General features: G+C 40.3%; 1 protein-coding gene across 6 annotated transcripts in view; it reads left to right on the forward strand.

The window, feature by feature from the left end:
• The window catches only part of SYNE2 (spectrin repeat containing nuclear envelope protein 2), a 376,660-nt gene that overhangs the window by 304,898 nt on the left and 59,541 nt on the right, over window positions 1-12,221 (forward strand). For all 6 annotated transcript variants that reach the window (XM_028851601.2, XM_028851602.2, XM_028851605.2 and 3 more), the window contains exons 86-90: window positions 3,852-4,022; window positions 4,532-4,662; window positions 7,248-7,452; window positions 8,678-8,857; window positions 10,476-10,601. In XM_028851601.2, coding sequence (XP_028707434.2) covers window positions 3,852-4,022; window positions 4,532-4,662; window positions 7,248-7,452; window positions 8,678-8,857; window positions 10,476-10,601 — 813 coding nt within the window. The remainder of the gene's footprint in view (window positions 1-3,851; window positions 4,023-4,531; window positions 4,663-7,247; window positions 7,453-8,677; window positions 8,858-10,475; window positions 10,602-12,221) is intronic.

The raw sequence follows: 12,221 nt of genomic DNA on the forward strand, positions 1-12,221 counted from the left end.
GGCAACACAGGAAGACCCTGTCTCCAAAAAAAAAAAAAAAAAGCCAAATGATCTGAATAGACATTTCTGTAAAGATGATAATACAAATGGCCAAAAAGCACATTGAAAAGATGCTCAGTGTCATTAACCATCAAGGAAATGAAAATCATGAAAATCAACGCCACAAAGAAATACCACTTCCCACCCACTAGGATAGCTATAACAAAAAGACAGATAGTAAGAAGTGTTAATGTGGATGTGGAGACATTGTAGCCCTCACAAACTGCTGGCGGGGTTCCATGGAGTTGGAAAAGAGTCTGGCAGTTCCTCAAATGTTTAAACGTAAAGTTACCATGCAACTTAGCAATTCCACTCCTCCATAGATAGCCCAAGATAAATGAAAGCATGTCCACACCAAAAACTTATACGTGAATATTCATAGCATGAGTCATGATAGCCAGAAAGTGTAAACAACCCAAATGTCCATCTATTAATTAATATATAAAGAAAATGTGGTCTATCCATACAAAAGGAATGAAGTAGTACTGATATATACTACAACACTAATGATCTTGGAAACATTATGGTAAGCAAAAGAAGCCAATCACAAAAGGTCACATATTGTTTGATTCTGTTTACATGGAATATCCAGAATGGACAAATCTAAAAAGACAGAAGGCAGATTAGTGGCTGGGGGAGAATGAGGAGTGACTGCTAACAGGTGTGCAGTTTCTTTTCAGTCATGAAAGTTTCTAAAATTGATTGTGGAGATTACACATTTTAAATAGATGAATTGTGTGGTACATGAATTAAAAAAAAAATGCAGAAGGCATGAGGCACAGATCATCCATCTATAAGCTGTCAAGAGTCAATGTAAGCCTGGCCCTGAGGCTCACACCTGTAATCTCAGCACTTTGGGAGGCCAAGGTAGGAGGATCGCTTGAGACCAGGAGTTCAAGAACAGCCTGTGCAACAGAGTAAGACCCCATCTCTACAAAAAGCAAATAAAGTTAGCCGGGTGTGGTGGTATGCACCTGTAATCCCAGCTATTCGGGAGTCCGAGATGGGAGGATTACTTGAGCCCAGGGGTAAACAAGAGTCAATATAACCTAGTGTTTAAGAGCAAGGGCTTTGCAGTTTCTGCCTAAATAAGGATCCTGGTGGCACCATTTTTGATCTGTATCTTCAGTCAGGTTACTTAACATCTCTAAGCCTTGATTTTCTGGTCTGTAAAATGGGGATAACACCTACTCATTTATTTCTATCTTAATACCGATACCTATGCAGTGCTCAATAAATGCTGCCCTACTGATGACCCCAGTTTGAACATTTTGAAAATACTCCTCCGGCTTGTTTTTAGTGTAGTGAATGATGAAAGAAAATTACTTGATGATTTTCTTACCCTTTCCCTCAAATCATGTGTACTATGTCTTTTCCATGAAGCTTTATTATAAGGCCAGAGGCCTTCAAGGCGCCAGAAGTTCCACCACCTTTATCTGTGGAAGCTGCAAAGGCCTCGTGCAGCAGGAGCCATGGCAGTTCTTGTGTTGATGTGTACCTGTGGGCTCTGGGACGATGCGGTACTTTGTGCTAGAATTATCGCTGCCACCCGGATAGATCTGAGATTGTTTCTGGCAAAAAATGTACATCGATGAGGAATTCCTTCCTTGCCTTTCCTCTTTATTTTTTTTTCTTTCTTTCTTTTTTTTTTTTTTCTGGAGACAGAGTTTCACTCTTGTTGCCCAGGCTGGAGGGCAGTAGCACAATCTCAGCTCACTGCAACTTCCACCTCCCAGGTTCAAAAGATTCTCCTGCCTCGGCCTCCCGAGTAGCTGGGATTACAAGTGTGTGCCACCACGCCTGGCTAATTTTTGTATTATTAGTAGAGACAGGGTTTCACCATGTTGGCCAGGCTGGTCTTGAACTCCTGACCTCAGGTGATCCACCCACCTCAGCCTCCCAAAGTGCTGGGATTACAGGCGTGAGCCACCACATCTGGCCTTCTTTATTTTCTTAACTAAATAACTTGGTTTCTTTTTCTGAGCCATCCTGCCCTTATAAAGACATTTGGCCCACATAGTTGCCAACATGAAACTCACATTTTAGCATCCGCTTTTGTTTTTATCCAGCCCTGTTTGGGCCAGAGATTGAGAAGCCTCCCTGTCACCGTGGATGTGCCAGTTTTCCCTATAGTTGTTAAGCAGAAAACAGGGTCTGAGTGCAGAGCCGTGTGATTGTACCCAAAGTTCACATCACACTACCCATAAAGATGGCCTGTTGAGCCACTATAGTGATCACATTCCATTTCAACCCAGATCCTTATTAAAAATTGAGATATAATTCACATACCATAAAATTCACCTTCTAAGGTACAGTTCAGTGGTGTTTAGCATATGCACAGAGATATGCAGCCATCACCACTGTCTCATTACAGAACATTTTCATTACCTCCAAAAGAAACCTCCATACCCATTGGCAGTCACTCCCCACTTTTCCCCTTCTCCAGTCCCTGGCAGCCGCTAGTCTACCTTCTTATGGATTTACCTATTCTGGACATTTTATATAAACAGAATCATATGCTACATAGCCTTTTGGATCTGGCTTCCTTCACTAAGCATAATGTTTTCAAGATCATCAGTGTTGTAGTACTTACATTACTTCGTTTCTTTTTATGGCTGACTAATTTTCCATTGTATGGATATACCAGATTTAGTTTCTCTCTTCATCAGTTGAAGAACATATGGTTTGTTTCCATTTTTAGGCTCTCATGAGTCATGCTGCTATGAACATTCGTATCAGGTTTTTATGTGAACATATGCTTTTAATTCTCTTGTGTGTATATCTAAGAGTACAATTGTTAGGTCATATGGCAACTCCATGTAATTTTTTGAGGAACTGTCTAGCTCTTTTCCACAGTGACTATACCATTTTACATTCCCACCAACAATGTGTAAGGATTCCAGTTTTTCCACATCGTCACCAGCACATTATTATCCGACTTTTTTATTATGGCCATCAAAGTGGATGTGAAATATCTCATTGTGGTTTTGATTTAGGTTTCCCTAATGACTGTGGATGTTGAGTATCTTTTCGTGTGTTTATTGACCATTTGTATATGTTCTTTGGAGAAATATTTAGTCACATCCTTTGCCCAATTTTTGGTTGGTGTATCTGTCTTTTTATCGTTGAGTTGTAAGTTTTTTTTACATATTCTTTATTGTATCTGAGACCATTTTCTATATGCAACAAAATGCTTGGACTTTTTTCATCGTTATCAGAACATAGCAGTGGACAAAATACACCCAGCATTGCATTGCCTCCTGCTTTGGCACTTGCCTATTGTTTGGGTAGAGCATATTCCTCTCCAATTGGTGCTTGCTCTATAGTAATAATCAGACTTAAGTGCCCGGTAGCATCTTACAATTATAATGTTGTGCTGTTGTCAGAGCATTTTCACAGACACTATTTTATTTGTGTTTTCAATTATTATCTCTGTTTTGTGGATGAGGAAACTGACTCTAGGGTTCAATAAGTTACGTAAGGTCAGAAAGCTAATAGAATATAACTGACCCTTGCACTCATAAATTCTAATACTCTCCCATTGTTCTTTCCCTGGGCTGTCTCATCCTAGTCTGAACTCTTTCAGTGCTGATCCTTCTGATCTTTGGGCTCTTTTTCATTCACTCATTATGAAACAGCCTTCTCTGATATTTTCTTAGGCATTGACCTACCCTTTCCACCTTCAGTTCATCACTGATGATCCTTCAGTACTCTCAAATTGAAATAACTAAATTAGACACAATGGTAGATTCATTGGAGAGCATGTCTTCTCAGTGATTTTCTAAATCAGTACGTTTCCACTTTTTGTCTAGGTCAATCAGCTCAAAACCTCCATGCAGTCGGTTTTACAGGAGTGGAAGATTTATGATCAACTCTATGATGAAGTGAATATGATGACAATCCGATTCTGGTACTGCATGGAACACAGCAAGCCTGTGGTGTTATCATTGGAGGCCTTGAGATGCCAGGTGGAGAACCTTCAGGTAAATTAACCAGAGCTTGGCACGGTGCATTATTGGCAGGAAATTACAAATGGGAGGAAGCAGAGTAATGGGCATAACTGTGTTTGTGCCCTCCCACAGAGAAGCACAAAGCATGTTAAATAGCAGTTTCAAAAGAATAACTGGAAATTCCAAAATAAGTCACATGAGCCAAATCAGGAAAACATTGTAAAATGTTTGAATTTTGAAAATGTCGAATCTTTATTTTCCATGTCCATATTATTTCACAATTTAAGGTTTTGGTTTTTGCGTGGACTTTTTTTTTTTTCAGTACACCTAAGTGCTAAGTACTTAATATTACTTAGTACTTAAAAGTTCAGCCTCAAATGAAGAATGCCTTCTCCATTGTTTTCTTCCCATTCCTAATAGTTTATCAGAGCTGTAAGATTTGAGTGTTATTGCTACATAGTAGCAAGTGTTGAGAAGCTGCTGCCTTCTTTAGAAGTCACCAGGCCATTCTGAAACTTAAATTTCTTGTATGTGTCTCTTAGTCTCTGCAAGATGAAGCTGAGAGCAATGAAGGGAATTGGGAGAAACTCCAGGAGGTTATTGGCAAACTCAAAGGTCTCTGCCCCTCTGTTGCTGAAATAATCGAAGAGAAATGCCAAAATACTCATAAAAGGTATGCTTTCAGATGTAATTTGAATGACGATATCTTCCTCTTAATGGCTGGTGAAGAATGAGGGGCATAGGCATTGCGGAGTCTTCTTCCTCCTCTGAGATGACTGAAACCTATTCTGGTCTCTTCTGCTTTGATGGATCTAGTCTATGTAAGATTCTATGTCATGAGGGCTATGACATCCCTCGTACACGTGTTTGGTATAATTGGTCTAGAAATGGCCTAATTACAACCCAGTGTACTCACTTACAGAGGGTATAGACCAAATGTCAAGTTTGATCTCGAAGTCAGAGGCAGAAACAGACAAAGGGGTGGGCCAGATGGGCAGCCTGCAGGGGATGTTCAAACATCACTGGAAACATTATGAGGTGGAAGAAAGGGAGTGTTAGAATATCTATTGGGGAGGGCCTTTGTGGGGTTGGAAGGAATTCTTTGATGAACTACTTATGGTGGGATATGAAAGCTCCCTTTAAGGAGTGTGGCCCTGGTTAATTGCAGGGCTTTTATTTTGATGAGTGGGATATAGAAGTTGGCCTCCAACCAATTGATTAGAAATAGGGATGAAGAGTTATGCTATCTTAAGTGTCCTTCCTGATTATTCCTCTGTGCAGTTTCAGCCTCTCTTGTAAATCAACTTTGAACACGTAATGAACAAGGGACACCAAATTATACGCCCTGCGGTGGTGCCCTTAGCTCTTGATCCAGTCTTTATTGGAAGAGGGGGAGGAGAGAGACTAAGAGGAACATGCAAATGCATCTGACTCCACATACAATATCAGGGCTACCCTCAAAACATATGGCAGGGCAGTCTGTTGCTAAAGGAACTCAGTTGTTACGCTGCACATACACATTCATTTGTTGGCACAAGAATATGTTGGAAGGCATGTTGAAAAACATGCATAGCAAAAAGACTGAAGAAAAGAATACCAAAATGCTGATAGTAGTTACCTCTAGATAAATGAGATGTCAAGCATATTTTAACTTCCTCATGGATTGGTAAGTAGGTTGAATAGATAGATAAGAAGAAAGAAATATCTGGAGGGATTTTGTTTGCTTTTTGACAGTGAATATATGTTGTATTTATAATTAGGGAAAATCTTATTTTAAAAGAGTTCTGATAAGATTTTTGAAATGCATAAAAGTAAAGCACCTTTTATTCTTTAATCAGCAGGGTTGAGGATATTGTGGAGCAAACATTCTCATGTATTTCATGTTAGAATGTAAATATAATGCTTTCAGAAAGCAGATTGACCGTTTATTCCCGTAACCTTACAAATATTTACATCTCTATATTCTTTGACTCTGTAATTCTCTCAGAAATCTAGTCTAAGACTGATATCTTGAAATACAGAAAAAAAGCCTTTTGAACAAAACTGTATCTGAGCATTATCATAATAGCAAAAATTACAAATATCTTAACTATCCATACTAAACAGGAATTAAACTAAGGAATTTAGCAATTAAACTACGGAAACAAAGGGGAAAAACCCGCAGACCATTTCTACAGCCATTTAAAATGAAGTTTACTTATTTTCTTTTATTAATAACTTGGGGAAAATATTTTTTAAAAGTTAAATGGGCCGGGCACAGTGACTCATGCCTGTAATCTCAGCACTTTGGGAGGCCGACGTGGGCAGATCACTTGAGTCCAGGAGTTCAAGACCAGCCTGGGTAACATGGTGAAACCCCATCTCTACAAAAAAAATACAAAAATTAGCCAGGCATGGTGGCATGCACCTGTAGTCCTAGCTACCTGTGGGGGCTGAGATGGGAGGATCGCTTAAGCCCAGGAGGTCAAGGCTACAGTGAGCTGAGACTGCACCACTGCACTCCAGCCTGGGCAACAGAGCAAGACCCTGTTTCAGAAAAAAAAAAAAAAAAGTAGGAAAGAAAGGCAAGATACTATAGTCTGTATATGGAATAATAAAACAATTTCCTTTATTTCCACTTCTATGTAAGGAACATTTGTGTAAACAGAAAAGAATTTTTATTTGACGTAAATGCAATGTTAAAGCCTGTTTAAAGATAGCATATCTCTGTAAACTGGGAGCCTCTTCATGTGGAGACATTTTATCAGGCATACAGTTCAGTGTTTTCTCCATCTTTGCCAAAGAGACATTCATAGGCAAGGCACCATGGCTCACACCTGTAATCCCAACACTTTGGGAGGCTGAGGCAGGAGGATTGCTTGAGGTGGGAGGATTACTTGAGCTGCAGAGTTTGAGACCATCCTGGGCAACATATCAACACTCTGTCTGTACCAAAAAAAAAAAAAGTTTGAGCTCCCTTCATCACTCCCCTCCCTTAAAAATAGAGAGTGAAACATTCATAACATCATAGGTATTTGTTGCCAATCATAAATTTTGTAGTTTTTGTGCAATATTATAAAGTCAAGTAAATAGCCTAATCTGGATTTCTTTTTATATAATGGTTTTTATGATGGTGATGCCACTAATTTTAAAAACCATTTAACAGTGTCTTGTTAATGATCCATCTGCTAATAACTTACCAGTAGAGTGTGTGCATTGTACTTTTGCTACAAGGTAAAGGAGAGAATGAGGGTCATGTTATTTACATTGCACTGACAGGTGGACTCAGGTGAACCAAGCTGTTGCAGACCAGTTGCAGAAGGCCCAGAGTCTGCTCCAGCTCTGGAAGGCCTATAGCAATGCTCATGGCGAAGCTACCGCAAGGCTGAAGCAGCAGGAAGCAAAGTTTCAACAGCTCGCAAACATCAGCATGTCTGGAAACAACCTGGCAGAGATCCTGCCCCCAGCCCTGCAGGACATAAAGGTGGGAACAAAGTCCATTTGGAAAACCAAGGCCAAGTCAGCCCAACAGACGGGGCCAGTAAGGGACGGCCATGACCTGGGGACCAGACAGACCACAGGTACAGAGAAGTCAGTCAGGACAGATGCTGTGAGCCGGCCATGTAGGACACAGGCAAGGCTGGGAAGACCAGGTGGTAGCTCAGAGGTGACGTCCAGGCAGCAAATAGTTGGATAAGGGGTACCCGATATCACCTCGTTCCAAGTCTGCGCTTTCTCTCTAGTGTTAAATCTCTAAGGCAAAAGCTTCATATGAAGTCTGAAGTAAAAGCAATGTATTATATTGCATACACTGTTCAGATCTCACAGTTATTTGGATTTCTGAGTCAAGTAATTGAGTCATAGAAGTGACTGCTTAAAGCATGAAGATCAACTGAGTGTGACCCTGTAAGAATAATACATGTTGTATCTCTTGTTTAGTGAAAATCATGGACTTGGTGCCATGTTGCTAGGCCTTTACTGTGGGTATAGTAAATTTCAGACTATATTAAAAACTTGCATAATTTCCTCTATGGTGTTTTTTCTATTACTGTTAATGAACGCTCAGAAAGTTAATACTATTTAGTTCTGAACTGGGTGAACTGATGCATTTTCTATCTTCTGCTACTATAGGTCAAATCAAAAAGTGGCAGCCAATTTAATTAGGTGGGAATCCAACAGATATACTCTGTACGTCTGATTAACTTCTACCTGAGCTGATATTTAAAAATTTTTAAAAAAAACAAATTGTATATACACAGTATTTCCAGAATAGCCTTAAAATCAGCCTAATTAATAAAATTCTATAGTTTTTGCACATGAATCCATTTATATCAGAAAGTCTAAGGTAGGAGTCAGAGTTGCATTGATTCTTGAAACATGAAAGCAGATACCTAAATTGTTTGACAACTGAAATATAAAGCACATGAGTACCCAGGTTGTCTCCAGTTTCTATGTACTAGAAGCCTCAACTCTATTAGTCAGTGGTCACTTTTAGTTTTGAACTGACAAATTTCAGAAAAGTGCCAGTAATGTACATCATTTCAAGAAAGCCCAGCCTTTTCAGCTATTTAAAATAAATAATAATAACAGAAGGTCATGCCTACATTTTCAGGGCAAATATTCTTCTAGATTTTGGTGGAGCAGCAGCGGATAGGAAATTGTGGTTTGAAAGGAGGAAGAGGTGTTTGTGATCTCTTTTTCTTCTACAGGAGCTGCAGCATGATGTGCGGAAGACAAAAGAAGCCTTTCTCCAAAATTCCAGCGTCCTGGATCGACTCCCACAACCCACAGAGTCCAGCACCCACATGCTCCTCCCGGGTCCCCTGCACTCCCTCCAAAGGGCTGCTTATTTGGAAAAGATGCTGCTTGTGAAAGCAAATGAATTTGAGGTTCATCTTTTCTTTTCATTCAAGTTTTAGTCTTGGACATTTGCATTCCTTCCTCAATCCCTTGTATCCTTTAAAGCAATAGCGCTTTACGGGCTGCTCCCAAACATATACAGTTCTAGCTTCAATCACATGGGCAGATCTTAAGCAACCATTTCTTCATTATTGAAGATGTTAGTTCTAGAAGTCATATATGTATTATATTGCATACACTGTTCAGATCTCACAGTTATTTGGATTTCTGAGTCAAGTAATTGAGTCATAGAAGTGACTGCTTAAAGCATGAAGATTTGTCATATCTTCATATCTTCATTCACTTTTTTTTTTTTTTTTTTGAGACAGACTCTTGACCTGGCACCCAGGATAGAGTGCAGTGGCATAATCTTGGCTGACTGCAACCTCCGCCTCCTGGGTTCAAGTGATTCTCCTGCCTCAGCCTCCCAGTAGCTGGGACTACAGTCGCCCACCACCAGGCCTGGCTAATTTTTTCTTTTTTTTTTTTTTGAGATGGAGTCTCGCTCTGTCACCCAGGCTGGAGTGCAGTGGTGCGATCTCAGCTCACTGCAAGCTCCACCTCCCGGGTTCACACCATTCTCCTGCCTCAGCCTCCCTAGTAGCTGGGACTGTAGGCACCCACCACCATGCCTGGCTGATTTTTCTGTATTTTTAGTAGAGATAGGGTTTCACCGTGTTAGCCAGGATGGTCTCCATCTCCTGACCTCGTGATCCGCCTATCTTGGCCTCCCAAAGTGCTGGGATTACAGGCATGAACCACCATGCCCGGCTGGCTAATTTTTGTATTTTTCGTAGAGATGGGGTTTCACCACATTGGCCAGGCTGGTCTTGAACTCCTGGCCTCAAGTGATCTACCCACCTTGGCCTCCCAAAGTGCTGGGATTATAGGCATGAGCCACTGCTCTCAGCCTTCATTCACTTTTTATAAAGCCTTTAGTGCATGAGCTGTCAACAAGCTTCACAGAAGGCCATGGAGCTCCAATATCACATCTCAATACCAGCAGGAAAACAAACAAACAAAAAACCACATTTCGCTAGTGGAACTGAGAGAACAGAGTGCTCACTGACTCTCCTCTATGTGGTCCCCTCAGGCAGGTGATCTGTCCATTTAGGAAGGCTCAAAGGCACAGAGTGAAAAATCAGGGGGCTTCTGAATATTTATCTATGATTCTTGAGATAATAGTGAACTTCTGGATGTGGAAAACAACTTGAATTTATTTTATTTTGTTGCATTTTATTTATTTATTTATTTATTTATTTATTTATTTAGAGACAGGGAGACAGAGTCTTATTCTGTCACCCAGGCTGGAGTGCAGTGGCACAATTACAGCTTACTGCAGCCTCGACCACAGGCACGCACCACTATGCCCAGCTAATTTTTTATTTTTTGCAGAGATGGAGTCTGCCTATGTTGCTCAGACTGGTCTTGAACTCCTGAGCTCAAGTGATCTTCCCACCTCGGCCTCCCAAAGTGCTGGGATTACAGCCATGAGCCACCGTGCCTGGCCAAACACATCTTGAATTCTTAGCACCTCCCAAGCCTGTATTTACTTCTGTTTTGCATGTGTATGAAAATAGTTTCTAATGAAAATTTCTCTTGTTCTAGTTTGTTCTCTCACAGTTTAAGGATTTTGGAGACCGGCTGGAATCTTTAAAAGGTCTTATTACGCATGAAGAAGAGAATTTGGATAGACTTCACCAACAAGAAAAAGAAAATCCTGACTCATTCCTGGTATTGCCAATATTTGTCTTTTCTAAGGACTTAGACTCGCCATAGGGTTAAAAAAAATAAGCTGATTACTGTGAACTTACAGAATGTTTGCATCCTCACTCTTTTTTTTTTTTTTTTTTTTTTTTTTTTGAGACAGAGTCTCACCCTGTCGCCAAGGCTGGAGTACAGTGGCGCGATCTCGGCTCACTGCAAGCTCTGCCTCCCGGGTTCAAGTGATTCTCCTGCCTCAGCCTCCCGAGTAGCTGGGACTGTAGACGTGTGCCACCATGTCCGGCTAATTTTTTTATTTTTTAGTAGAGGTGAAGTTTTACCATGTTGGCCAGGCTGGTCTTGAACTCCTGACGTCAGGTGATCTGCCTGCCTTTGCCTCCCAAAGTGCTGGGATTACAGGCCTGAGCCACTGCGCCCGGCCTAACTCACCCTTAAGCACAGTCATTTTTATGCCATTCATTACTGTCCTATTTTCCCTCAGACCTAGAAAAAGTAGGACGACATAGGGATCTCTTTTAGTAATATGTCAGAGTAATTTGTAGTAGATGTTTTTTCATAATTACTATCAGTGAACCACAATAATCTAGAAGTTGGCTGTTGTGATTAATTGAATTTTTCTGGTTAGTTTAATATAAAAAATAAAAGTCTATTAAAATTGTGCATTTTTCTTTTCTTTACCTTAGTAAGTTTAGTTTAGTAAATATAAATGACTGAAAGAATTAAATCTGGTCTTGTAACTCCCCTAGGAATCAATATTCATAACTTAGATCAGTCAGCAAATTATGGTGCACTGTCCATCACTGATTTTTAATAAAATTTTGTTAGAACACAGCCATGCCCTTTCATTTACATATTGTCTATTATAGTTTTCATGCTACAAGGGCAGAGTTGACTAGTTGCTACAGAGACTATATGGCCCACAAATGTCTAAAATATTTATGATCTGGCCTTTTACAGAAAAAGTTTGCTTTTCCTGACCTAGAATATTACAGCAGAGTTCTGTAGTGATAACTTCAGTATTGTTAAGGGTGTTTGCATGACATATTGTCAGCCTAGAAGTTGTTGCTGGAATATCTTTTTAAAAATGAAATTTTGATAAGTTTGCTTTCTTATGATGTCATGTTCTATCAAAATATGGGTGTTTAAGTCCCTTGCTCTGCTAGAGTTATTTTAAGAATCAAATTTTCATCACTCTGTGCTTGACCTGTTTGTGGAAGATCAGGTTATTGGCAGACTAAATGGGACTTAAAAGTCCAGAATTGGTCCTTTTTTAAAAAGCCTGTTAGGCCGGGCGCAGTGGCTCATGCCTGTAATCCCAGCACTTTGGGAGTCCGAGGCAGGTGGATCATCTAAGGTCAGAGTTTTAGACCAGCCTGGCCAACACGGTGAAACCCCATCTCTATTAAAAATACAAAAATTAGCCAGGTGTGGTGCCAGGCACCTGTAATTCCACCTACTCAGGAGGCTGAAGCAGGAGAATCGCTTGAACCCAGGAGGTGAAGGTTGCAGTGAGCCAAGATCATGCTACTGCACTGCAGCCTGGGCAACAGAATGAGACTCCATTCCAAAAAATAAAAAATAAAAAAGCCTATTTTCTGTATTCTTCAGTGACAAAATCTGAGATCACTT

This window comes from Macaca mulatta, chromosome 7 (genome assembly GCF_049350105.2).
Source record: "Macaca mulatta isolate MMU2019108-1 chromosome 7, T2T-MMU8v2.0, whole genome shotgun sequence".
NCBI classification, from domain to species: Eukaryota; Metazoa; Chordata; class Mammalia; order Primates; family Cercopithecidae; genus Macaca; species Macaca mulatta.